Source organism: Fukomys damarensis, unplaced genomic scaffold (genome assembly GCF_012274545.1).
Source record: "Fukomys damarensis isolate Sample0158 unplaced genomic scaffold, DMR_v1.0_HiC HiC_scaffold_21, whole genome shotgun sequence".
Lineage (NCBI taxonomy): Eukaryota > Metazoa > Chordata > Mammalia > Rodentia > Bathyergidae > Fukomys > Fukomys damarensis.
In genome coordinates, this window is record NW_022900933.1 from 11011125 (window position 1) to 11038419 (window position 27295).

General features: G+C 45.0%; 2 protein-coding genes across 2 annotated transcripts in view; one reads left to right on the forward strand and one right to left on the reverse strand.

Moving 5' to 3' along the window:
- The window catches only part of Rdh12 (retinol dehydrogenase 12), an 11292-nt gene extending 7124 nt beyond the window's left edge, over positions 1 to 4168 (forward strand). Inside the window, exons 6-7 of the mRNA XM_010645343.1 lie at positions 266 to 455; positions 3476 to 4168. Coding sequence (XP_010643645.1) covers positions 266 to 455; positions 3476 to 3578 — 293 coding nt within the window. The 3' untranslated portion in view covers positions 3579 to 4168. The remainder of the gene's footprint in view (positions 1 to 265; positions 456 to 3475) is intronic.
- A 1931-nt stretch (positions 4169 to 6099) lies between these two features.
- The window catches only part of Zfyve26 (zinc finger FYVE-type containing 26), a 61715-nt gene continuing 40519 nt past the window's right edge, over positions 6100 to 27295 (reverse strand). The window contains exons 30-42 of the mRNA XM_010645347.3: positions 25825 to 25856; positions 25087 to 25223; positions 24002 to 24222; positions 19751 to 19898; positions 19307 to 19516; positions 18237 to 18455; positions 15081 to 15278; positions 14197 to 14396; positions 13276 to 13417; positions 12684 to 12743; positions 11419 to 11601; positions 10810 to 10854; positions 6100 to 8189 (exon numbers count right to left, since the gene is read on the reverse strand). Of these exons, the coding sequence (XP_010643649.1) occupies positions 7986 to 8189; positions 10810 to 10854; positions 11419 to 11601; positions 12684 to 12743; positions 13276 to 13417; positions 14197 to 14396; positions 15081 to 15278; positions 18237 to 18455; positions 19307 to 19516; positions 19751 to 19898; positions 24002 to 24222; positions 25087 to 25223; positions 25825 to 25856 (1999 nt within the window). The 3' untranslated portion in view covers positions 6100 to 7985. The remainder of the gene's footprint in view (positions 8190 to 10809; positions 10855 to 11418; positions 11602 to 12683; positions 12744 to 13275; positions 13418 to 14196; positions 14397 to 15080; positions 15279 to 18236; positions 18456 to 19306; positions 19517 to 19750; positions 19899 to 24001; positions 24223 to 25086; positions 25224 to 25824; positions 25857 to 27295) is intronic.

Sequence of the window (27295 nt, forward strand, 5' to 3'; positions counted from 1 at the left end):
CTTTTTTTTTTTTTTTTTGTACTGGGGATTGAACTCCAGACCTTGTGCTTGCGAGGCAGGGGGCAGAACCATTGTGCTAAATCCCCTGCCTTTGGACCAGGTTAATTTCTTACTGGACAAATTCTTCAGTAGGAGTGGTACATTCTGAACCCTGGGGTTGGGTTTCCTGAGTCCCTCCTTCTCACTTATGTATTTTCTTACAGAGATGAGCAATTTCCTGGGCTCAGAGTGTGTCCTTGGTCTCACTGTGCCATCTTTGTCCTAGGCACAGGGGTCACCACCTATGCAGTGCACCCAGGCATCGTCAGCTCTGAGCTGACCCGGCACTCCTTCCTTCTGTGTCTGTTGTGGCGACTCTTCTCCCTCTTTGTCAAGTCCACGCGAGCGGGGGCACAGACCAGCCTGCACTGTGCCCTGGCTGAGGGCCTGGAACCCCTGAGTGGCAAGTACTTCAGGTGGGTGATGACAGCATGCATGGGTTCTCTCCATTACCTGTGTGTGGGCCTAGGAACTCAAGCAGCCAAGTTGTGCCTGATGGTAGAATCCAGGTTTGGGTTGGGCCTGCAAACCACTTGCTATGACTTTTCCAAAGAAATTTATATTAGAAACTTAGGTTAGAAATAATTGGTTTCATGGCTCTACTTTATACCTAGTTGCTATGTTTCCACATCGACTCCATAGGTTTCTGAAAGCTGTTTGAGACTGTTCTGGTGGGCTGTGCCATAGAGAGAACGTGAGTGGGCCTTCTGGATCCTTCTTCGCCTCCTTTAAGCCTTTGGCTGGTTAGCTCATGCATCCTTTAATAGTACTCAACAGCAAGTGCTGAGGGAAGGATAAATCTCTGCTCTCTGAATCCTGTGTCCCATTGGTGTCAGGATTGGCTCTATCTGTTGAAATGTAGACATTTCGGTACTGACTCTTAGCTCTAATTTAGCATGCAGTACGAGTTTGTGAGTAAAGGAAGCCCAGAATGAAATCTTCCCATTCTGTGACTTAATTCAGCCCAGGCCACTCCGCTGTTCCACCTTGTTCAAGGCTGTTCATCAGAGCACCGCTGAAGTGAAGCACTGGAAATAACCTCCGTGTCCAACACTAGGGGATGAATAAACAAGAATAACTACTTGTCATTAGCTGATAATGTCGCTTGGGTTCTTGTAATGTGTTTGGCATTCTTCGAAATTTTTAGGCATATTAACTCCTGTAATCATCACAATTCTGACAGGTGGGTAACTAGGTCCATCTTTCAGATGAAACTCAGGCATCGAACAATTAAGAAACTTGCTCAAGTTTTTAGAATTTGTAAGTGGTAGAGCTGAGGTTCGTACCCAAGCAGTTTGACGTCAGCTGGAAATGTACTGTTCACGGTGGCTGCCACTGGGCACATGAACTAGCCGTGTTGGATACTTGATTTTTTTTATTTGTTTTTTTAGACAGGGTCTCACTATGTAGTTGAGTCTGACCTGGAACTCACTATGTAGCCCAGGCTGGTCTCAAATTCACAGCGATCGTCCTGCCTCAGCCTCCCAAGTGCTGGGATTACAGGCATGCACCACCATGCCCGGCTTCGGATACTTGAAATATGACTAGTCCAAATGAAGATGTGCTCTTAGTGTAAAATGCCCACCACATTTTGAAGACATGGTGTGAAAAAAGAAATGCAAAATGTCCCATTAATATTTTTTCACATTGGCTACATGCTGAAATGTTTTGGCTGTATTGGATTAAATAAGATAGATATATTACTAAAATTAATTTCACCAACTTCTTTTTTACTTCTTAAATGTAGTTCATAGAAAGATTTTAATTAGGGCTGGGGATTTAGCTCAGTGGTTCTGCTGCCTGCCTTGTAAGCACAAGGACATGAGTTTGATCCCTGGTACACCCCCCAAAATTTTTAAATTACCTACGTGGTTCACATCTGTGGTCCGCAGCATATTTTCATTGAACTAATCTAATCTAGAGTCAGAGTGTTTAAGTTACTGTCTTAAAGATGTGACAGAATACTAAACTCATTAAATATAATATTATTAAATAATATTTACTTTGTGGGAAAATGTTGGTAATGTAACACTGTGAGAAAAAGCATATAATAAAAAGCCATGTGAGTATCCATTGAAAATACATGAAGAACAGTCTGGAAGGGTACCCGGTCACCGAGTAGTAGTGTTTACTTTTAGGGAGTTTGAAGGAGAGTCAGGTAGAATATGAGGGAAGATAAAAGCCTACAGCTTTTTATTCTAGATATCTCTTTATTATTTAAAAAACTTTTAGTCAGGTGTGTGGGCTGGAGGAGCATATGTTCAAGGCCACCCCCGGACTAGACTGTGAGACCTTGTTATTGCTGTACTGGGAATTGAACCTAGGGCCTCACACGTAGTAGGGAAGCACTCTGTGACTGAGCTACACTGCCAGTGCTCCACTCTTTTTGTTTGTTTTGAGACAGGGTCTTGCTAAATTGCCCAAGCTGTCCTTGAACTTATGCTTCTCCTGCTTCAGCCTCCCAAGTAGCTGGGATTATAGCTGTGCCTGAAAAAAACATATATTTTTAACAAGAAAAAAAATCCTCCCCAAATTAAATATAGTTTGATCCTAGTTGTGTGTAGACAAAAGAGACAGACTATACTGTGTATCTATTTATACAGGAACAAAGCAAGCAAGACTGTAAGGAAAAGCAGCTATGTAAGTGATAGGCTTTTCTTCTTTTGTTAGTACTATATTTTCCAAAGGCCACACAGAACTTTCGTAGCTAGGAAAAAATATTCACTTAAAAAAAGCCCAGAGCTGACAGAATAGCACAGTGGCAGATCACTGGCCTAGCATGTGCAAGGCCTTGGATTCAATCCCCAGCACCACCAGGGAAAAAGAAGCCCCTTGTGAGAGCTGTGTTCTTCTCTACCCTACTATCTCTCTAGTCCCCAGTCTCCTCCTGCATCCTTTCCAAAGCAAAACAGGCACCTATTCTAGGGCTTATGGGGCATACGTGGCCCCGTGGTTAGAATTCGAGGAGGTCTGTAAGCTTGAATGAGGAAATGCTTTCATCTTTAATTTCACAAACCTCCAACTGAAACTTAGTATTTCTTTCAAATAAGAATGCAAGCCATGAACCACAGTAGTAGTGGTGATACCCGTGGCCTTGCTGCCAAAGGAATTATAACTGTTTCCACATCACACTGGATTTGCAGCTGCTTTCTCATCATGTCGCTTCTGTTCACCACTGCTTCGAAATCTGCTAGATTTCCTTCTCCTAGACGTCCTCTTGCTAGATCTTGCAGAATATATTGATAAAGAATCCTGTGTAATACTGTATCACAACTTTGTTTGTAAAATATTTTAAAAATGCATTTCAGTATAGTTTTTTAAAATCCAGTATATTACATTTTATACATTTAGAAATATATTCTGAGGAAGAGACCACAAGCCTTGCCTGACTGCCAGTTCTCACTCCTACTGTTTACCCTCTGTATCTGCCTTCCAGTGACTGCAAGAGGACCTGGGTGTCCCCAAGGGCCCGAAATAAGAAAACAGCTGAGCGTCTGTGGAATGTCAGCTGTGAGCTCCTAGGAATCCAGTGGGAATAGCTGGGGGAAAAGCCATGGCTTTATCAGGCCCGATCCATGCGATACTGGAAGTGGGGAAAGAGAAGGCCAACAGTAAAGGATCGTCCTGCTGACTGGCTGCTGCTTCTGCTGTGAAGCCTGCCTACTTGGATCCTCCTGACCCTTGTGGAAATCTTTGCACACCCAACCCTCTTGAGAGGCTGGCTCATGGCACAAGACAATTCTTGCTGACAAACCATTCTTCTCAAGACTTGGAGAGTTGGCAGCTTTCTGGGACGAAGGACTGGCCAGATTCCACTCATGCTGGGAATGGGGTGGAAAAAGAGCCTGAGAAATTGGGCCGATTTCCTCACAAGCAACAAAAACACCAGCCTGCGTGCTAAGCTGAGGTGACAGGAGCGTCAGTATTACATGTCTTCAGACTCTGTTGCCTTGAACTCTGGATTGACCTCTTTCCCCTTTGAAAGGCTATTCATAACCTTGGAGTCGAGGCCAGGGCAGGAAGACTGAGACTGGCGAACCTTGGCCAAATTTGATTTCTTCCTTTGAACACTGGGTGCAGTTGGGCACTCCCATTTCCCATCATGCAGGTGGTTTCCTCTAAAAAGTTTGCCCAAATTTCTAGAGAAAATAAAAATTTGAATACATTTCATTGCCTTGTTCATTTTTCTCAGGGAAAAATGGAGCAACGAGGGGAAGAGTAGTGTCTTACCCAAACATCTATCCATAACTTTCTAAGAATATTGCATCTGGGGCAAAACCAGATGCCCCAGTTGGGTATATCTCAAATTTCTTCCTGTGTTAACATTTTGTTATCTGAGAAGTTAACGGAACAGCTTACAATACAGAGCTGCTCAGCTCACTGTGGATTAAGATCAGGGGTAGTACTATATTTAATTTGATAAGCAGATGCAGATAAACCAAGTCCTGACAATCCTTCGTCCTAAGTGTTATAGCTCTCCTTCCTTCTGGCCTCCCTGTGAAAAATTTTAAATAGGCAGATGTAGAACAAATGGTATCATGAATCCCATATACACATTGTTCAGCTTCAACATTGTCAAGTTTTGAACTTATCTGTTTACCTTATGGGGTTTTTTTGGGGGGAGGTAGGTCTGGGCTATATTAAAGCACTTTGCAGATATCCTGTCATTCACCCATACATACTTACATATATGTTTCTAGTAAAAACCCTTTAAAAACTTGAAACAACATCACCATCGTTACTCCTAATACAATAATTTCTGAATATTGTTTAATACTTGGAGCTCAAACTTCCCTGTTCAACTCACAAGTGTGTTTCAATTGTTGGTCTGTTTCAGAGAAAGAGAAATTGTTATGAAAAGATGGAAAGATTTTTTTCCAGAAGACCCAGCCAATGAGTGTGTACTGTTGAAAGGGAGAATCAGAGTAATACACTACAGCACATCTATAGATAGACACATGTATAGATCTGTGGATATATAGATATCTTGTACAAAGGTGTATTTTTAGCTGTTACGTAAAGAACTTCTGCTTCTCAATAAGGAGACAAAGCTCAACAAAGAACCTCGCAAAAGGGATAAACAGTACATTTGCAGAAGCAATGCACATGCATCTATACCTAAGTAAACATGTCCAGCCTCTCCAGCAATTGAGGGACTGCAACTTAGAACAAGATTGTCAACTTGATTTGCTTGCAATCTGCCCAGTAGATCAATAAAGCCCATTTCTTCTGGGTATGTTGGGGAGGTCAGGGAGGCACGACTTTGGCCACTGTATCTGGTTTCTGGGCCCTTCCTCTCTGGTCTTTCCCTGTGCAGCGCTTCCTGGATACCATGAGGTCAGCAGCTTTTGTCCACCCTGCCCTTCCTCCATGACATTGCCACCTCTGAGCCAGCTGACCATGCACTGAAACCTCTGAAACAGTGAGCTAAAGTAAATTCCTTCTCTTTTAAATTGTGTACGTCAGGCATTTTTTTTCTCTGTAATGAAAAGCTAATATAGCTTGCCAGCCTTCTACCCATCTGGCACCCCAGCTGTAGCCTGAACCCCAGGTTCACAATCTCACGCTCCAGCCCTGGGCTCCTGTCCCTGGATGTAACTCACCCCTTTTTGAGAAAGCCAGGGGCTATAGTGTGACCACTTCCACCAGCATGGGGTGAGTGGGGACAACCTGAGAGGCCACAGGCTTCCTCTGTCTTGGGGAAATTCTCTGCCATTCCTCTCACACCTCCTGCCTGTGTACTCTTTCTAAGAAAATAAAGGGCTCTTCCTGTTTCAGTCTTATTGCCTCACAAAAAACACTGCAGAATTCTTTGGGATGAACTAATTTCTCCCAAAGCTTTTATAATTTCTGGTTTCTCTCTTCCCACTTTATCTATTTCTCTACCATGTCCCACCCTTCTTTTCTTTCTTTTTCTACTTATCTGCTCTTTCTTTTTCCCCATCCTTCACCTTCCTGATCTTTCCCACTCGCCTTTTCTTTCCTCAGAGAACACAAGGAGAAAGGAATGGAGGGGCAAGAGTGAGAGCACAAAGTCAGGAAGCCAAGAATCTACTTGGACAGACATTTTTTATTGTGGCTTGGTTGTGGTTAAACATTCAAACCCTCAATGCGCACATCTATTTTGGTGTTATTTTCCTGGAGACCACAGTATTATGCTCAGTCTCCTCTTATCGGTCTAACCAATGGTTGCTTACTTTATAGTCAGCTAGTTAGAGGGAAATGTCAGGCAAATCTGGTCTTAACATCCCAAATTCAGGGCCTTAAGACCTGTGATCCACTTGTATAAAGTGCTTATGTTCAGTGCAAAAAGGGCAGACTCAGAAGGGAGGACGCCAGGCAGCAATGTCTTCCCGGGAGCTGGATGCACCCTATGACTCAAGGAAGGAAAGGTTATCTGTCAGACGTCACCTCAAAGGGATCTGGTATCTTCCTCAGAGCCTTTTCCCCCAATGGGACTATCCCTTTCCATCTGATAGATGTCCACAAGTTGCCTATTTTACTGTTAGAAAACTAGATTCAGAGGGTTCCACAGGACTTCTAAGCACCAGAGACAGTGTCTTCATCTTCCAGTTCCTCTTTGTCTCAGCATCAAAGGTGAGATGGACAGGCTGAGGGCTGCAGAGCTTTTCTTTAGGTCCCTCATTTGCAGACCAAAGTCACTGAGGATGACATGTATTTTCTCACACATTGGTGGAAAGACAAGCTGATGCACATCACAGAACTGCTTCACCTAGTTTCCTACCAAATGGATGTGACCTATTCATTGTCCTTTTATTCTCTTGTCCATAGGCCCAGCTCCTGACTCTGTTAAGATGGCAAAGAAATGCACTGCTGCTCAGTGACCCAGGTGTCTGCAAACCCATCTGTAGTTCCCCAAAGACTGAAGGAAGCAGGAGGGAAGGGGAAGTGGTTTCCTAATCAATTCAAGAGGCACAAATAGTAGTGAGAGTCAAACAGGTAAAGTCCAGGGGCTGGGGATTTAGCTCAGTGGTTCGGCCACTTGCCTTGCAAGCGCAAGGTTCCGAGTTCGACCCCCGGTACCAAAGTCTAGCCATTCAGTCCTTGGATGCTAGGTACTACTTCTCTCTTCAGATTCTCAAAGGGGGAACCACGTTTCTTCATCCATAAACTTGGCAGCAGGGCTATTCACAAGCACCAGTTCTGTGCTTGTGAGTAAACACCCACCCTTCCTCCATGTTTGCTGAGGTCCGCCTTCCCCTCACCTGGGAGAATGTGGTGGGGATGCCTCCTGCCTGGGTGTCAGCCAGAGCATTCAGACGCTGGCACCCAGAAAGCTTTGTTCCCTTCTACCTTCCAAAAAGTCATGTCAACTCCTTGTGCTTCGTGAGAGAGACACCTGAAAGCAGTTTTATTCCACAGACAGCACTTGTCCCAAAGCCATCTCTGAATATCGGGGAGGGAAAATAAGCAACCTTTTTGGTGTTGCTCTCCAATTCTCTGTAAAATCCCTCTAGGTAAGAGGAGCTACTAAAGCAAGTCCACACCGAGGGGACTGTGTACAAACAGGACAACCCGGGTTAAGAACCAAAACGCAGGGAAGGTTTTCAGACAGTCAGAAGTCTAAAGTAAAGTGCCTCATTTCAATGGAGGGAAGTCTTATGTGTTTAGAGAATGCTTAGGGCGTAAACATGAGTGTGAGGAGCATGCACAGGTACGTGCAGCGTGCACACACACACTCACTCTGAGGTAGAAAGAACTGGCCATCTCCAGATAAACACTCACAGTCCACAACTGTACAGAAACATGGCACTTGCGTGAAAGGTTCTGTCCTTGCCCAAGCAGGCAAGTAAGGGTCAAACCCAGCTCTTTCCGACCTAGGGTAGAGCCAGAAGAATCCCACTTCACAGGGGGACGGAAGTGGAGGGGATGGCTCCTGCCATCAGAATGCTCAGGCTACATTTTTCGGGCCCTGCTACCTAGGGTCACTTTCTGGAGCCTGAGCAATGGGCACTGCGGGAGCGGCTTGTCAGAAGCCACTGAGCACAGATGTCCTGCACGACTGCATCCCCATTGCTCTTGGCAGCCTGCTGCACCTGCTGCACCAGGGTGGTGGCCCGTGAGTGTTCTTGCTTCACTGCAATCAGGTAAGCAGAACGCAGTTTGCAACATGTCAGATAGGCTTGAACCTGGCAATCAGACATAGGAGACAGTAGAAAGGAAATCGTCACTGGAGAATCATCAACACATACACATAGATGCATCAGGAAGTTCAGGCAGACAGATATCAAGTCTCGCCTGTCAAATTAACAGATAGGTTCTTACCCCTAATTGTATTATAGCAATGTGTTAGGTATTCTAGACACTAAGCGATTCCGTGGTATTATTTTATAGTGTAAAAGTTAGGGGCAGAGTGATCACAAGTTCAAGCCCTGCCCAGCACGGGCAACTGAGTGACTGAGTCAAGTTCTTGTCTCAAAATAAAACACAAGGATGTAGCTCAGGGTAAAGGTGCTAGGTTCAATCCCAAGTACCAAACACACACACACACACACACACACACACACACACACACAATTACGAGTAAGAACTTAAAAACAAAACAAAGGCAGGCAGGCACACAGAGACCTGCCTCTGTGCCCGCCCCCCAAGATCTCCAGCTTCCTCCCGGTATCAGAGGCAGTATTATCAGTGCCTACACATTGCACTTTTATGGTTATTTGGTGGCTGGCTGATGTCTGTCTCTGACTGATTACATCAGCAATGGTGAAAGCTTTAGAGCTTTCAATAGCAACAAAAAGCTAACTGCAGCACATGTGCCATGGGTTTGCCAGCACTAGATTAGTGTCCACAGGGCAGGGACAGTGTCTTGCATTCCTGGCCTGGTGTGTAGATATAGACGAGTATTCACGGCATGGGTGAATGAGCACACGAGTGACTATACCACCACAGTTTTCCCCAACAATGGACTCATGGATTCCCCTTCTCTATTCCCCTGTGTTGCACCTGATGATTTTAAATCTTTTATCGGGAAATAAGGAGGTGGGAATTGGAATGGATACACACACTTAGCAAAAAATCCAATTAAGGTTTAACGCCAGTAGTTAAGACTGACTTGGCTTCTCTTGTTTGGATCATCATAGGCAGCGCATTGTGGGGGAAGGGCTATGTTGTATATTTCCCATGTTCTCTGTCTCATGGTTCTGCAGCTTGGTGGAGGTAAGAGCCCCTTCCCTCACTGGTCCGGCTCTCACCAGGCCACCTTGGTTAGCAGGTGCTCTGGGCTGAGGAACAGTGAGGTCCTTACGAACTCCGACTGGCAGCTGCCTTTCTGTCAAAATAGGTTCTCCTGGTAGTGACTATTCTTGCTCTAAGCATAATGACCCTTTTTTCTCCCTTGGTCACTAAAGTTTCTTTTCTAAGCACAATTGCAGATGGCCTCTGACACTAGAAGAGGCTGGCATGTCCTGAGCTCACTAATGTGACCACGTCATGCTGTCTGGGAATGTGGGTGCTGCCTCAGGGTAAGTGCTCATTTCAGGCCTTCTGCCCCAGTCAGCTCCTACATAGGCAAAAATATCACAAGCTAGCAGGCAAAATCCTTACCAAGAGAAGGGGATTTTGCCAGTCTGGAATAGGAATTGGGTCAAGCTAGTTTTCAGCAAGACTGTATGGCCTGAGATTACTTATTTGTATTAGAAAAGCTGCTAAGAGAAAAAAGCCTGAAAAAATAGTGACAAACTGTCTAGAATAGTACACATCTTTACCGGGGACAAAGCCTCTGTCCTATCGGGGGGGGGGGTACTCAGTAAAGACTTTGGCAAGAACCACAGACTGGGACTCAGGGACCTGGGTGTCTGCCTCGACTGTTGAGTTCTCATTCTGATTCTAAAATAGAAATTTTCTACATTTTGCAACATTGGAATTGCGTCCTTTCCAAGGATATCATCAGGATGTTGCAGAAATAATGAGAAAGTGTTTCAAACAAGTTCTTTTTAACCCCTAGACTAGAAAATGCCCTGTAAATTCAGCCCAGGGATTAGCAATACTGCCAGGGAAAGCAGCTCTGTGGTTGGGTAAGAAACTGTTGGCCAGAACCTAGTTCATCAGGAGGGATTCAGAGGCCAGAACAGTGCTCTGCTGGGAGCCAAGGAGGCTCCGCTTTGCTTGGCTTTCTCAGGGCCCTCTTGGCCTGGGGACATTCTGGCAGCTGGCAGGAGGATCCATCCATAGTTAGCCAGAGACAAAGGAAGTGGGGGGTACTTCTGTTCTGGCTGCCACTCCTTATACAGGCAACAGGAAACAAAGATTCACCCATTTCCCAAACGGACATTTTCACCAGGCCTCGGGAAGAGGCCTATTCTAGTGAATGAGTTGCCAGTGGATACTGTCAACCAAAAGGTTGCGTGGGCTGTTGCTTACTCTATGCTTTTCCCTCCAAGGTAAAGAAATATTTGTTCTCATTTAGACAGTGAACCTAAAGTCTAATTTAGTGAACTTAAAGATAGAAGTGAGGCATTTCCTAGGGCTCTCTGAGGTGAAACCTAAGTATAATACAGAGACTGAAGACTAGCTTAGGACATTTTTTTACCTGGGGGATAAAGAATTAGGAAGGCAAAGCAGGGCACTCAACATTCACCCGTTCCCTATCTATTTCTCCTGTTCAAGCTCCAGTGTCACCCCCGGGGAATGAAGAGGTTGAGACACAAGATACCATGGAACTGTTAAAGGGAGCAAAGAAAAAGGTGACAAAGCAAGCCCAGGTGCTAGTCTTCAGCATCGTCAGGGCTCGGTAACAGTTCTGCTCACCTTGTTGTCATCGTCGTGTATTGCCTGGATCAGGCCCTCCAGCTCCTGTGTGGAACAGACGTAACAATTGTGAGAGGAGAGAGCCCCTGCTTAGGAGCCAGGGCCCGATCTAGTTAAAGTCCAGCCACTGTGACTCCAGGGTGGGGATGCCTGCCTGACTCTTCTTTTTAAACTCTACTCCTACTATAAGAGCAACAGAAGAAGGCTGATGATAACATCAAGTTGGGAATTTGGGGGAAGGGACATCTCCCAAGAGGCTGGACCTTGGTTTTCACAAATGGATGTAGCTCTATTCACCCCACAAAGAAGTCATAGTGGGAACAACTTCACAGGCAAAGTGCTTCAGAGGCCACCTCCTGGTCTGCTGTGATCTCCTTTAAAATCACAGGATGCAGATAAACTGTCAGTCCACATACCTTCCCAGGTGCACAAAATATTAGACAAGGGAATGTCGAGAGACACCTTCTGGGTACAGAGGTCATTGCCTGAATTTCCTTTATAGAAAAAGGTTGATCCAAGTGAAGCCATTGTTGCATAGGGGTCATAAAGATAAAAGGATCTTGGCATATTACAGGGAACACAAAGGAAAAGGGGGAGCGGTAAGCACACCTGGGGTGGGATTCTCTTGAAGGCACCCAGGCAGTTGAGAAGGATGGTGTCCCCGTCACGTTCGGCTGCCACGCCTGACTCACTGACACATTTGAGCAGCTGTCGGATCTCACTGTATTTCTCCTTCTCCACCAGCTGTCGGGCAGCTCTGCAGTAAGTTGTAGCCGCGTCCAGCTGGAAGTCCTGGAACAGAGCAGGATGGGGGCTTAGGCCATGAGGGGACGCTGACAGCGGCAAGGGGGGCAATATTTGAAAAACACCAACCACACCTGCTGTAGGCAAACTATGCTGACTACAGTCACAATAGAAAACAAACCAAAAGTGAGCAAAAGGTTTCTCCCCGGAGTCAGGCAGACATTTAGGGAGTACTCATAAAAATTGTAACCTTATAATCTAAAATGGTGCATCTCACTCTTGTAATTATAATTATTTTTTTTTGTAGTGGGGATTGAACTCAGCACCTTGTGCTTGTGAGGCAGGCAAGGCGTCACTGAGAGAAATCCCTGGCCCTCACTTGCTTTTAATTAAAATTCCCAAGACCAGTTCAATCTCTCCCTGCAGCCACCTTCCCCGGTGTGGGAGCTCCGACACCTGGTGGTCTGTTAGATAAGCGCCTTCAACTAGGTCTAGGTCAACCCTTACGCCAGAGCGGCGGTGGGGAGAGCTGCCTCTCTGCCCGTCCACCAAGGGTATTGGTATGTGCAGAGCTTGGTCCAGCCCTGAGAATGGGAGGTAGGAAGACACCTGACTGACCACTGGTCCTGGGAACATGCAGTGTGCATTGTGCTCCACCTGCCAGGGAAGTGACAATCCTCAGTCTGCTCCCGAGGATGTCTTTATGAAAGCCTCTGGTGGGAGAGGGTCTGGAGAGACTCTGTCCTTGGGGTCTCCTGCTCCAGCCCCTGCTTCAGTGCTACAACCTCACCTGTGTCCTTTTATCACAAGCAACAGAAAGTGAGCCTCTAGAGCCAGCGCCTATATAGAGATAGAAGACAAGCAGTGGTTCTGCAGGGAAACAGCTGTGAGCCGCTGGCCTAGACCTGCTATCTATTTGGTAACTTTTTATTTGGTTACTTGGCTTTTGCCATAGTCACACAGAGTCTTGCACTTGACCCAGTTCTATGATAGCCACCGCTGTGATTTTATCCTTAAGACACATGTACATGTTTTTCTTGGAATAAAAGCTTTCTAAAGAATACTGTCTCACAGAAATGTGGTCAGGGGCTCACCGCCTTTAGCATAATCACAAATAATCCAAGTCATACCTGCAGAACACGGAATGCAATTCCAAAGCCATCCTCTACATTTTTCCCTCCCAACATGACCTGAAAAAAAAAAAAAAGGAAGAAACTTTGCTTAAGGAAGCATTACTAGGAAAGCCCTTCAAAAAAGAATGAGGACTACCATTTATTCGACTATTCAACAAATGTTTATTGAGACGTGATTAAGCACCAGGTATTAGGGATACAAGAGTGATTAAAATGGACTTGACTGTGTGTGGTGACACAGAGCTGCAATCCCTGCACTTGGGAGGCTGAGGCAAGACTGTGAGTTCAAAGCCAGCCTGGGTTACACAGTAAAGCACTGCCTCAAAACAAAACAATACAGAAAAGAAAAGAGGCCAGGGATTTAGCTCAGTGGTTCCGCTGCCTGCCTTGCAAGCACAAGGTCCTGAGTTCAATGCCTGGTACCAAAACAAAAAAGAAAAAAGACTTGCTCCTCAGCCATCCATGGCTCACATTTCAGTGGGCTCAGTGGGAAACGGACACCAAACAAACAACCGAAATAATCAGAGAATCACAGTTGTGATAAGTGCTCTGAAAGACAGAGGCAGCCTGCTGGAGGTGAGGCACTTACCTTGCAGGCAACATCCATTTTCATGTGGTTATTTCCAAACAGCGTTGGCAGTGGCAAAGAGGTGACCTGAGAGGTCCCAGCACTTTCGCAACGATGTAAGAACCGGGTCACTTCCATCTGCAGCTGAAGTGTATTCATGTGCCTGTGGGGACAGGACGTGCATGGCCCACCCTCAGGAAGGTGAGGTGCCTGGGCCTGGACGACTGAGGAGCATGAGAAGATGGCAGTGGAAAAGGCAAAAGAAATGACAAAGAGGGAAGGCACCCAAAACACTCTCTGAGCGACAAGACAAAAAATGGGTAGCCGAGTACCCCACACAGACACACAGTGGTTTAGCTGCTCCATGGAATTGGACAAGGGCCCGTCACAGAATCAGTAAGTATTTCCTGGGCACCTATGTGCCACGTACAACAACTGAGGTCCGGAGGAGAAATGAGCAGTAACCAAACACAGAATCTATTTCGTGATGAAGCCTCTCAAGCAAAGAAGGGAAGTGGTAGAGTAGCTGCTTTAGATTTAGTGTTCTAAGCACAGGGACCAGCGAGCGTGACAGCAGAGAGAAGAAAGGGCCAGTGTGCTAAGGAACCCCCAGGACGCCACTGACTGACACTTAGCAGAGGGGCATTAATAGAGATAGAGACCAGATCACAGGGCCAGACCACATGGGATTTTGGCCCATGTTCAGAAGAGTAAGTTTAGTCTGGTTGTGGCAGGTGAGCCTAATCCTGCCTCCTTTCCCCTCTCCCCCAACAAGCTCCTCTATGGCTTTCCAGGCTTGTATCAGACATAGCTGAGCAAGAATGATTCTGGTTAAATGTGTTTCTTCAGGGTTCAGGGAATGGGTGAGATCGGCTTCACGCCAGTGGACACTCAACCCAGACCTCCTGTCTTGCATTACTTATCTCCCCTGCCTTGGACTACCTGGATACATCAGCCGCAGTCATCTTCTTTCGGAAGAAGGTGGATTTCTTCCTTCCTGAGCTGCGGGATGTTTCTTGGAGGTAGATCTTCAGGTGGTCCTTGGCCTTAAGCAGCCATGACAGTTTCTCTCCCAGCTCTGTATAGGACTTTGCTTTGTGACTAAAGAACCGAATACAGGTCATGGCAGCCCGGACTTGGTCCTAGAAGAGGAAAATGCAAAGAGATCAGGGATGTTGGGAGTTGAAGTATGAGAATTCGGGCTGATCTCCACCTATGAAACAGATCTGGACCTTGTGGATGTCCCCATCTTTCTTTCCTGTTCCGCTCTTCTGCCTTGCTAAGTAAAATTATCCACTTCTATTACTAGCAGAACTGATATTTGGTGTCATCTGCTCCAAGAAATCCTAAGGTGAGCTGATGGGCTGAGCTCTTCAGTTGGACATTATTTCACCACCGAAGGTATCTAAAAGAGGACATTTCTGATTCTCCATTCACAACGGCTTCACTCTTAACAGCACTGATAATTCAATTTCTCCATGACTTAGTACTGGCAAGCCTCGGACAGATTAGGAGAAACTCATTCCTTCTCCCTTTGTGCATTTCTCTAAAGACACTATTATACCTTTTGAATTCTCTATCGTCTTTTGCCTTTACATTCCTTGAATTCTGAAGAATGTGTTACAGATACAGACAAGATTAAACTCTGCCTCTAAATTTATGGTGAAATCCTAGAATTATCTAACAACGTTGGGAAGCGAGAGGGATTTGCTCTAGGGTCAAATAGCAAGGTTGGGGATCAAGGAACAGCACTATTCCCTCCTCTTGCACAGCCTACCGTGCCTGGCAGGGCTTCAGCTACAGAGAGGTGGATGGGCTGCTAGTACCTTCATAAACTGCTGCAGCTCATATAGAATGTGGTAGTAGTTCTTCTTCTGTAAATGTTGGCAGGCGGCAATCAGGTACGTTCCCCAGCTCTCCAAGGTTGGATCAATAGATTCCAGCAAGTTTTCCAAAGTATGCAGCTTTCCACTTTTGTAACTTGGCTGGAAAATCCCTTCTACAAAGACTTCTGGCGGACTCTCCTGGAGCAGGGCAAGGTGAGAAGTTAGAAGTTTGGAGCCTGGTTAGGGCACAGGCTGGGATCCACTCCGAGTTTCCAACCACTCATGTCCCTTCAGCTTCCTCCTAGGGTAGTTCTCCTTAACCTCTAGTGTGTCACAGGTACCTCTCAGAATCCCACTCTAGTGACTGCTTCTCTACTTTTCTTCCTTCTACAGAAAATCTCCTTAATAGAGTTTTCTATACTCACCATTGCCAATTTCTCTCCTGGGATTTTCTCTTGAACCCACCCTGCTCAAGCTTTTGTGCCTAAACTCTGATGAAACTGTGCCTTAGGTCACGTGGGACCCCTAAAATGTTAATTTAATTCCAACAGCTAATTCTTGGTCTCCTTTTCCACTTGTTCTACCAGCAGCTTTCCCCTCCCCTGCTGGGGTTAGAACCTAAAGTGCACTCGGCAAAAGCACTCGACCACTGATCTGCACCTCTGGTCCTGTCCGCAGCTTTTAATACAGATGATGGCTTCCTCCTTTTGGAAGAACTCTTAAATTTTTATTTCAACTAATTAATTTTCTGTTACTGGGCAGTGAACCTAGAGAGTGCCAAGGTACATCTCCATACCTTTATTTTTTGAGACAGGGTCTTGCTAAGTTGCCAAGACTGGCCTAGAACTTGCAAGCCTCCTGCCACAGTTCCCCAGTAACTGGGATTACAGAAATAAGCTCCCATGCCCACCTTAAATTTTATTAATTAAGAAACTGTTTATTTGGGCTCCGGGATACCAGCCTCTCTAGGTTTTCTTTTTATATGATCTGGTCACTCTCTCAATTTCTGCTGATTCCGCCCAATCTCCAGAGGGCTTAGGAGAACACTGTTCTCTTTTCTGTCTATGCACTTTCTCTCCGTGACTTCATCTAGTCTCATGCTTGAAGTACTGTTTATGTGCTGATGGTGCCTAAATCCCTACGTTCGGCTTGCTTATCCCCCTAACTTCAGAACTGTATATCCAATTGTTATCCAACTGCCTCCTCAACAAGTCTTAGACTTTAACACATCAAAAACTATGATTCCTGTTGGTCCTTGAAACCTGTTCCTCCTAGTCTTCCCTTTCTCAGACAGTACTATAATTCTTCTAGTTGTTCAGGTCAAAAACATTAGAATCCTATGTCTCCCCAAATTCCAACATCATATTCATCAGCAAGTCCTAGCTCTCCTGTCAGAATACACACAGATGAGCCAGGCGTGGTGGTGCCCGCCTGCAATCCCAGCACTCGGGAGGCGGAGGCAGGAGGAGATCCCAGGACTTTGAGGCCAGCCTGGGTTACATAGTGAGTTCAAGGCCAGACTGAACTACACAGTGAGACCCTTCTCAAAAACAAAACAAAACAAAACAAACAAACAAACCCACACAAATGCTGACCACTTTTCACTATCTCCATTGTGCTGCAATGACCCAAGCCATTACCACCATTTGCCTGAATTACTGCAATCGTCTCCTCTCTGGTCCACCAACCTTCCAGTCCTGCCTCTTACACAGTGAGTGCATGATACAATCAGGAATATTAAGGTAGTTTGATGAGTCTGGAATGCGGGGTACAGATAGGATTTGTGGTGAAGTGAAATATGGAGCCAGATCCTGGTAGGTACTAGAGCATACAACACAACTCAGACTTCATCTTGTGGTGTGGAAATCCACTGGAGGCCTTTTAGGAAGGGAAATAACATGAGTGTGCTAATGTTTTAGGAAGCTCATGTGAGCAGGTGGTGTGGGCAAAGGGGCAGTGGAGACAGAGGACAGACAAGAAAGAGGTTGCCTTCCATACCCTACACACTAGTATATCACTTTTGCAATGTATTTTTCTGAGTCCTTACCTGCTTGAGAATAAAGGCAAGGTTCAGTTCAAGGGTAACTAAGATTGTGGCAGATAGAGCTTCTTAGCTCTGACAAACATAAAATAGGGACAATGCTGTCATCAGCTCCCACTGAGATGACTGGGTAAGCAGCTTAACTCTTTGGATTACAGTTGTCAAGGGGAACAGGACTGGACAATTTCCACTTTCAATTTGAAGCATCTTTACCTCTAAACTCACTTGGAAACCGAAAAAGGGAAGAAGTTAGCGATTAAATTCCAAGTAACAGGACTTCTCCATGATTCTTAAGACCCAGCTGTAGCTAAGCCATGGTGAAGACATTTCCCTCTCGCTGACCTGTAGGGGTCTTACACCAACATTTTGTGAATTGTTGATTTTACTTGGAGTCATCCTAGAAGATATATCTATTTGTAAACTTTCACTGGTTGCTGTTTGATTCAGGGCAGCCAAGTGACATTAACATTTATCTTAAATGCCATTAATTTTCTATGTAATTATTTATAATTCTGTAATTATTTATCAACTCTGTATGTAGCCTGTTTCTCAGACAGTTAAGAAATACTCAGATAAAGAAGGAAGGCCAAACGGTCATGGTAAGATGGAATCCTGATCGCTTATAGGTAGTGACAAAGAAATTCTACACTTCAGCGGTACCTCTGCCTCCAGTAGGATGAGGGCAGAGGCTATGAAGACAGAATGAGTGGAGCCACGTGCTCCTTTCATCCTGTACATGACCTGCTGTGGGTGACAACTCCAAGGAGACACTATTGCAGGCCAGGAGGGAGGTGGTAGAAACAAGTTCAGCGGTGTGTCCTCAGCCACACCAGATGCACACTAGGCATCTCATTCTAGAGATCACGTTCTGTTTCTGCTACATGTTTGGGAAAAGGGGACTGAATTAGCTACTGTCAGTCAGGAGAGGGATTTGGGGTCTGAGTTTAAGACTTGTGACACACTCACTGGGCAATGACTGCGTCGGCAGGGTTTTCTGTTTCGACCTGACTCTGCCAGGGCTGATCTTACTGCTCAAGGCTGCTTTAAACCTGAGGGGCCTAAGGGATCTGGGTGAGGCAGGCACTGCCCTTTGCAGCTGTGTCCCTGCTACCTACTTTGTTGAGGAGGTGCAGCAGGGCTTCCCGAAGGCAACTGTGCCTCATGTAGAAGCTGATGATGGCCAGGTTGGTGCTATAGTTATGTAAGTAGAACAGGCATTCTTGGTAGTAGGTGTTGTTCATGATCTTCCCTTCAGGAATTAGCTCCAGAGAGAGGCTCTGGGTTCGAAGGGTGGCTTCCAGTTCCTTCAAAGTAGCGAAGTAATCATCATCTTGCTGACAGAAAAATGGAGATCAGTTAGTTCTCAGCAGCTATTGAATAGAACCTCCAAAAGATATTTAACAAATGTGGTAAAATGCTCACATTCCAGTTTTAATAATAGAAGAATAGACGGATATAAAACTCTATACCTGGGTATGGTGGTGCATAATTCTAGCATTCTGGGAGGCTGAGGCAGGAGGATCACAAGTTCGACCCCAGCCCAGGCAACTTAGTGAGACACTGTCTCAAAGTGAAAGTAAAAAGGGGCTGGAGGTAGTTCAGTGTAAAGGCCCTGAGATCAATCCCAGACTGCCAAAACAAACACATAAACAAACCCAAACTAACAAAACCCCAGAAAATTACCAAAATCTTTGTTTCTGTTATAGGGTCTTGCTATGCTGCTAGGCTGGCCTTAAACTCCAGCCTCAACTTCCTGAGTAGCTATGAATATAGACATATACCATCTTGCCTGGTTCTAACCAAAATTTTAATACTAATTGGGGTATGAGATTACAGGTGATTTTCATTTTTTAAAAGAAATGGTTTTCTGGGGTTGGGGATTTAGCTCAGTGGCACTGTGCCTGCCTCACATGCACAAGGTCCTGAGTTCAATCCCCAGAACCAAAAAAAAAAAAAAAAAGTTTTCTGCATTTTGCTTTTTTATTTAAGAGGGGAGGGGCTCTTTATTTCTTATCTAACCATACATATTTATCAAACTATATGTAATGAACAAAGGACAAAATACCAAGCTGGCAAACTCTGAGCTGGGACTGGGACTGTCAGCTGAATTTGATGCAAGTCTTTTCCCAGGGCCTGAGCGTTCCTTCCCTCCCATAGCTAGGCACTCTGCCTGCTTGGCTCTTACCAAGGAAACGAGGGGCCTCACTGTGGACTCCAGGTACTCAACCACATCCTGTACCAGCCTCGAGCCATGGTTCAGCTGATTGAGGTCAAAGGGGGGCTTCAGACATCGACTGAACTTCTCACGGGCTGCAGTGAGGTTTCCGGCCTTGAGGCAGGCCATGCCCCAAGCATGCCACGCCCCGGTGGAGTCAAGCCCAGTCTTTGTGGAGACCTGGGAGAAAAATTACTCCCTTTAGTGAGAGTTACCCCCGTCCACCCTGAGTCTCCCAAGACTGATTCCATTTCCTTGAGCCAACCATCACCTGGCCACCGGGCCTGCCATCATTCCCATGCTGGCAAACTGTTCGTACCCTCAATACCTCCCTGTGGTCAGGACAATGGAGACATGGCAAGACCTGTTTGCAAGGCTAAGCAAAGGCACCTCACTACAGTGGGGTAGAAGTACCTCAACTCCCAGTTGGTAGTACTCAGCTTCCAGAAGCTGGTTCCTTAGCCTGGTGACTGCAGCAGGCTGCAAGATCTGATCTAGAGATGGCACATGGCGATAGGCAGCAGCAACTAAAATATTCAGCACATCCACCTTGCTGATGTAACTACAGAGAAGAAAAGGGCATGGCGATGAGGTTACGTAGAGTCTTACTAAGACTGCCTGTTATTATAAGTTTTCTGTTTCATTTTCAATGTGAAATGTGATAATGAGAATTGAGAAGTATATGGTACATAAGGGGTGATCAAAATACACAAGGAATGTTTATATGAAAACATTTGTTACAGCAAAAAAACTCAATGCTATTAATTCTCCTCAAAATACTAGCCCTCACTGCAAACACACTATTCCCATTGTTCATGCCACTTTCCGATGCAGTTCTAGAAGTCCTCTTTCACGTCTTCATGAGGTGTGATATAAAAATATGGGGAATGTGCTGCCAAGTGCCAGCCAATGGAGAGGCAGGCTTGTAAAAGCGTTACGGTGAGTCCTCATCCACCTTACCCACTGGATCTGGCACCACGTGACTTCGGGCTTTTCCCCAAAATCAAAATGACCATGAAAAGTGAACATTTTGAAGCAACTGAGGACACTGAGGCAGTCCTGACAGCACAACTCAAGATGGTAAAGAGGACTTCTAGAACTGCCTCAGAAAGTGGCAAGGATGGGCTGAGTGTGTTCAAACTGAGGGAGTGTTCTGAGGGGGATTGATGGCAATGTACCCTTTACTGTAATCAATTATTTAAAAATTTAAACACTCACCATTTTTTTTGTTGTTGTTGTTGTTTTCCCCAGCACTGGAGATCAAACTCAGGACCTCGCGGTGCCTCTGAGCTAAATCCCCAGCCCTCACCACTGTCTTTTTGATCTGACCTCATAGATACTATGAGTGAAAGCTCTGGAGTTGGACTGTTGGAATCTCAGTGCCATTGCTTAGTAGCTCCACGTCTTGGGGCATCTTAACTAACCTTTTGACTTCAACTTACCCATCCATAAAATGAACATAATATATGGAGGTTTTCAAGATAAAATGGAATACCCCCACATAAAAGAGCTTAGGATAGTGGCTATAACTTTTTTTTTTAGAAGCACTTTTTTTTTTTTTTTTTTTTGGTGTTTTGAGACAGGGTTTCACTATGTAGTTGAGACTGACCTGGATCTCACTATGGAGCCCAGGCTGGTCTTGAACTCACAACGATCCTCTTGCCTCAGCCTCCCTAGTGCTGGGATTACAGGCATGCGCCACCATGCCCAGCTCTTACAAGCACTTATTAGATGTTAACTTTTTGAGCAGGGATCTTCAGAGTTTCTATTTGAGCCAAGGCCTTTCCGTTGAATGTTGGGGGCTCATAAGTTGCATTTTGGTCCTTGGAATCCTAATTTGGAAAGAATACAGGTTCTCACATCTCTACGTCCTGCCACTTCTAGTCTTGTCTCCTGGATTTGACATCCTTTCCCTGGGCTCAGTATGGACCTTTCTTATAGTTTACTAGGATTGCCTTCTGTGATTTTACTCCTGTCACGTAAGGATTATAAAAACCTGATCAAGACAGAGAGCCCAGAGGGCTGGACCATTCTGTCTGGTGTTGCTGAAAAAAGTCCATATTCATAATTCCTGAATCTTGAGTCATCATTTTACCAAAAATCTTGTGGATCCTGATTAGCCACCAATTTCCCTGGAAACTTAACTTTGTAAAGTGTAGAGAAGCAGATTTGGAACCATCATAAATTTGTACATTTGGAAAATGAGAATATTTGAAAGAGATGACGGGAATTTTGTTTGTCAATAAATATTTGTTTGTCTAGCAGAAAAGGGGCATAAGATAAAAACACTAGCGTACTCTGCTAATCAGAATTAAGAGTGCTTAGCTGGTTTGCATGGCCACACACGAGAGATAAATCCCCTCCCATCCATCAGTAAAGTGGTGCAAAGATAATAGTTCTCTATAAGGAGTATGTCTGAATGCAAGGTGGGGAAGAAAGAAGGTATAATTTGAAGCCACAGCTGCACACTGTCAAGGGCGCCCATGATATCACAGCGTGGGTGAGAATCCTAATGAAGTAAGGGCTTCCTTTATTTCTGCTGCCCTCAGTCTATAGGAAATATTTCCTCCAACTATTAGAGATTTTTGAAGACATATAGAACTTGATGTTAAGTTTGTTTACTCCCCAATCAGAGTATCTTTTTCTTTTGCTGTGTTGGGCATCAAACCCAATTCTTGTACATGCTACGCAAGTGCTCTACCACTAAGATACAACCAGAGCACCTTTTTTTTTTTTTTTCCCAATAAATAGCTGTCAGCCGGGTGTGGTGGTGCACGCCTATAATCCCAGCACTCCGGAGGCTGAGGCAGGAGGATCGCTGTGAGTTCAAGACCAGCCTGGGCTCCATAGCGAGTTCCAGGTCAGTCTCCACTACATAGCGAGATTCTGTCTCAAAAAACCAAAACCAAAACAAAAAACAAACCAAAATCAATAAACAGATGTTATCTCACTTATGTTGCTAATTTGAGATATATTTAGATATATTTTTATTTTTGTCTTCAATCTTTCTTTCATGCTTGTTTTCTGCATTTTGCTATATCGAGGGATTTCTATTTTTTTTTCCCCTGTCCTTCTATCCCATTCCAGTAATTTGGTAGATTTTCGATTCTTTTTATAGTTATTGTTGTCTGGGGGAGTACTGGGGATTGTTTAACACATGCTGTACCTATGAGCTTATCATCAGCCCTTCATGTTTATTTATTTGTATGGGTGTCACTATGTTGCCCATACTGGTGTCACATTTCTGCACTCAAATGATATTTATTCCCATCTCAGGCTCCCAGGAAGCTGAGGCTACAGGCATATACAACTATGCCTGGTTTTTCATAGTTATTTTTATTTTTATTTATTTATTTATTTATTTTTTGAGACAGGGTCTCACTATGTAGTTGAGAATGACCTGGAACTCACTGCGTAGCCCAGGCTGGTCTCGAACTCACAGCGATCCTCCTGCCTCAGCCTCCAGTGCTGGGATTACAGGCGTGTGCCACCACGCCCATCTTTTCATAGTTATCTTTAAAACTTTATTGAATGTATATCTATTTTTTTCATTATCAACTTGGAAAATGATGTAGGAATCAGTCTCTCATTATAAAATAGTGAAATTAGCTCCTTCACACTTCCTCCTACTTTTGTCCCATCTTCACCTGCTTTTCTCAATCTTCTGGTTTTGGTTAATAAAAATGATAACTAACATTTTTGGAGTGTATGGTATGCACCAGGCTCATTTCTTAGCTCTTGACATGAACAATCTCATTTTATTCTCCTAACAACTATGATAAGGATTATTATCATTCCCATTTTATAGAGCAGGAAACTGAGGACCAGAGGGGTTATTTGGGAGGTGGTGAAGCTAAGTTCTCTGAGCGAGGATCTGAGGGTGGCGTTTATATTTCCAAGACAATTGTGCTCCCTACTCCTAATCTGGTTAGGACCGGTGCTGGGAACATTCAGCATGAGTCATGAAACTGGGTGGATGAGCTGGGAATTAGTTTTCATTTTCAAGTTAATGAATGGAGTCAAAGCAGGTTGTGCAGAAACCTCAGTGAGGCCCAGGCACGTCTTTTTCATGGACGCTTCTACTTCATAGCTCAGACTCCTAGCACAGCCTAGGGACCAATCGCTCTCTGTGGTGCTGTTATAGACCCAGAGCTCCCTGAGTCCATTGTCAGGGCTTGGGCAGAGCTCTGTGTGAGGCTAATCACTGGATGTTCAGGGAGGATGCATTCCCTTTAACAACCAGAAGCTCCGCTCTCATGAAAAGTGCTTTCCCTAAACGACTTTAATTACCAATTAACCAGCCAGTCTTTATTTTCTTTCTTTTTTTTTTGGTACCAGGGATTGAACTCAGGATTTTGTGCTTTCCAGGCAGGTGTGGTGCCGCTGAGCTAAATCCCTGGCCCTTTACTTTCTTTTTGATGGAGGATAGCTAGAGAAACTCTGCTTTAAGGATAGGCTGTGGGAAGGAGAACACGGGCCAACAAGACAGGGTGAAGACCACTTGCGATGAAGTAACAGTATTTCATCAGCATCAACGTGAGATGCAGGCATTTTACACTCAGAGTTTACCTCTGACATGTCTCGTCAGAGGATGAAGGGTTGAAAAATCATAGCAGGGTCAGAAGCAGCAGCTATCACCACGTAAAAGGATGCAGACTCATGTACCTGTCACAGAGGGCCAGATCCTGGCTCTGGCCAGCCTTAACGAACATCATCTTGGCACTGAAGAGCAGCTGTTTCATGATGTCTGTGAGCAGCCCTGCATCCACCTCTGGGTTGGTGAGGCCCTTGGACAGACTGCAGCAGTGGTCAATTAGCTGGTGACCACAGGCGACAATGTCCCGGTGCAGATTCAGGATGGCAATGCACAAGGAAGCGCTGGGAGCCTAAGCAGGCGGCAGAAGGGAGGAATACACAGTGGACCCAAGGACCATAGCGCTTTCAAATGCAGCTGAATGGCAGAAATTTCCTTCTTGTTTCAAAATATAGAAAAGCCCTAGAGGACAGAGCCAAAAATTCCACAGCAAATCTGAAGTGGTCTAAGTGGTGCTGCCAAAGAGCTGACTGCTACTGAGCCTTCTGTGAACTGAAGCTCTCTAAGAAGCCACATCCATATCGGAGGTCCTGCATACTGGTGAGCTAATTAGAAAACCATGACTGCAGAGAGATCAGGGCCAAAATTATCTTGGGCTATCTTTAGTCCTTTTCTTTGTTTTGCCCGGCTGGCCTCAAATTCATGCTCCTCCTACCTTAGCCTCCCAGGTAGCAAGGACTATAGGTACATACTACTACACCTGGCTTTTCCAGGAACTTTTGCTTGTGAGGCAGGCAGCGGCACCACTGAGCTAAATCCCTGGCCCTTCAGGACCTTTTAATAAATAGTTATTTATCAGTGACTTTTGTATCTGACCCAGCATCCTCATAACTACAAGGCAAAACTCTTGGACTATCCTGAAGCTTAGCCACCCTCTCGCTCCTACCAACCCTAAAGCCAAAGCTATCTAGTAAAGAGTTGCGATTTGCACTGATAGCTTACAGGTGCCAGCTCTTCCATGAAGTTTTCTGTAGTCTCTTCTTGTGCATCTCCTGAGATGTTCCTTATATTCTGCCTTAACCAGTTCACTGGTCTTACTTTCCATACTATTGCACAGTAAGCAAGGGAGAGCCAGGCTCAGTTCACCTACCCCTGCATTTCTTGCCATATACATCAGAAAGATATTTAATTAACCATGACGTTTTCTTGCTATTACCTGCTCATAGTAAAATTCACTCCGCACCAATTCATTTTCTTCCTTGTTCAGACTCAAAGTCCATTCCACTTCAGCTGCTTTGGGGACTTTGACCACAGCCGAATATGGAAGGCTTTCAGTCTTCGAGCTGTCGGGTGCTGAGAAGAGAAATGTCATTTGTGGGTCAGTTTTGGTTGTCAGTACAGGCTGGCTTAGCCCAGTGAGCTGGTGTCAATGGCTGGCAGATACTGCCTGTTGTCTGAGGGTCCTTTAACTTTCTACGGTGCTTTTATTTCCCTTAGCAAACCCCATTAGGCATCTCAAACCTTACCTAGACACAGGGAAAACATCACGGGGTTTGTCACAATCATGTTGCTTCCCATAAGAGTCCCTGAATGAGTGTGCATCTCAAATGGGTGGCTGAGTGTTAGATAATCAAAAAACTAACCTCCTGATGAAGGACCATAGCTCAAATGCTAGCAGTGATTACCTAAGGGAAAGGAGGGAGGATTGGGTGGTAGGATGGTGGTGAAGGGGAACTTGACAGGGAGGGGGAGAAAGATTCTAATAAAGGTAAGACCAGAGTGGTGCCTTTTAATGCTGGAACCCAATGGGCCCGGGTGATAGGTTAACGTGAACTTTAAGGGACATAGGCTGATGGATCAAGAATTTTCTTTGGCAAATAAGTCGACAATAGATAAAAAGAGCCAGTTCTAAACATATAAACAAAGAATCACAGAAGATATAAGTAGGTTTTACCTTCTGGTTGGCCTGGATTCTCTTCGGGTGTACTAGAAACAGAAACATACATGAAATGCTTGAATCCTTCCTTTTCCTCTTTATGTGCATGGCACTGATATTTACTCATGTACTGAAGTAAGATACAAGGGAACCATCTATAACTCCTTTCTCCCCCACATCTGCGACAGCCAATCTCTCAGCAGTCGGCCTCTTAGACACCCTTCCACTTGTCCTCACCTCTCTACACCCCAGCTTCAGTGAGGATCCTCCTCGTTTGCTGCTGGAGTCTGCAGTTGATTCCCTCCTTGATGCTGACCACCTACTCTCTACTTTGCAGCTATAGCAAGTTTTTAAAAAATGCAAACCTGGCCACATTCTGCTTCTGCTTAGAATCATTCAGTAGCATTTAACTTCTCAGGTTAAAACTATTCCACATTCACAGTTCAGTAGACAAAGCCCTTTATGATTTGGCCTGGCTACCTCCTGAGGCCATGTCCAGCAGCCCAAGACCTGTGCTCAAGCTCTAAAAGTCCTCTCTGTTTCACCACCAGCCCTAACACTCTATGTCCCAATGCCACAAGTCAGAACCAAAGTCTATTACCTGTATGAGGAACCTCCAGCTCAGCCCCCAGCCAGTGACATCAGAAAGCAGGCACCAAGATTTTATGCAACCGATTAAGTCCTCTCAATTGAGTTGTTAAATCCAGGATCCACTGACCAGCATCCCAGCCCCTCATCTACCCATTTGTAGTTCCCCAAACCATCCATATTTTTCTCCTGCCTCTGCCTTTGATGTTATTATACCTGGGGGTGTTCTTTTGGCATTTTCTGACTAACTCCTCATTCTCTAAAGCTCATCCTCTAGGGGTTACTTCTGAGAGGCCACTAAGGCTAAGCTGTGAGTGCCACCACCAATGCACTTATCCAATCACCTTGTGGTCTGTTTGCTGGCCATCTCCCCAGTAATATGGGGCCTCAGTCAAGGGAAAGTGATTATTGCTGAGTGACTGTGGGTAAAAGAACCCCCATCTATATTAACTGCCCATTTCAAATCTCAACAGAATGGTGTATGGGTAATTTCGGTCCTGTACCTGCAAGAGGGAGGCAATGGTATACCAGGGTCACAGAAGCTGAAGAAATGTCTTCCTTCCTATGCCATTGCAATCATCATGGCAAATAATGATAAAAAATGTTCATAGTAAAATAAACACAAGCCAGGTGTGGTGGCACACACCTGTAATCCCAGCACTTTGGGAGGTTGAGGCAGGAAGACTGCAAGTTTGACCCCAGCCTGAGTAACTTAGTGAGATCTTGCCTCAAAAAAAACTAAAAAGAGGCCTGGAGGTATAGCTCAGTGTGGGGGCCCTGGTTTCAATCCTTAGTGCTGAACAACAAAACAATATAAAACAAAACATACCACAAAAATGCTATCGAGCTGAATGTAAAACCATTATATACAATAAAACACGCTTTGGCCCATCTTCCTAGG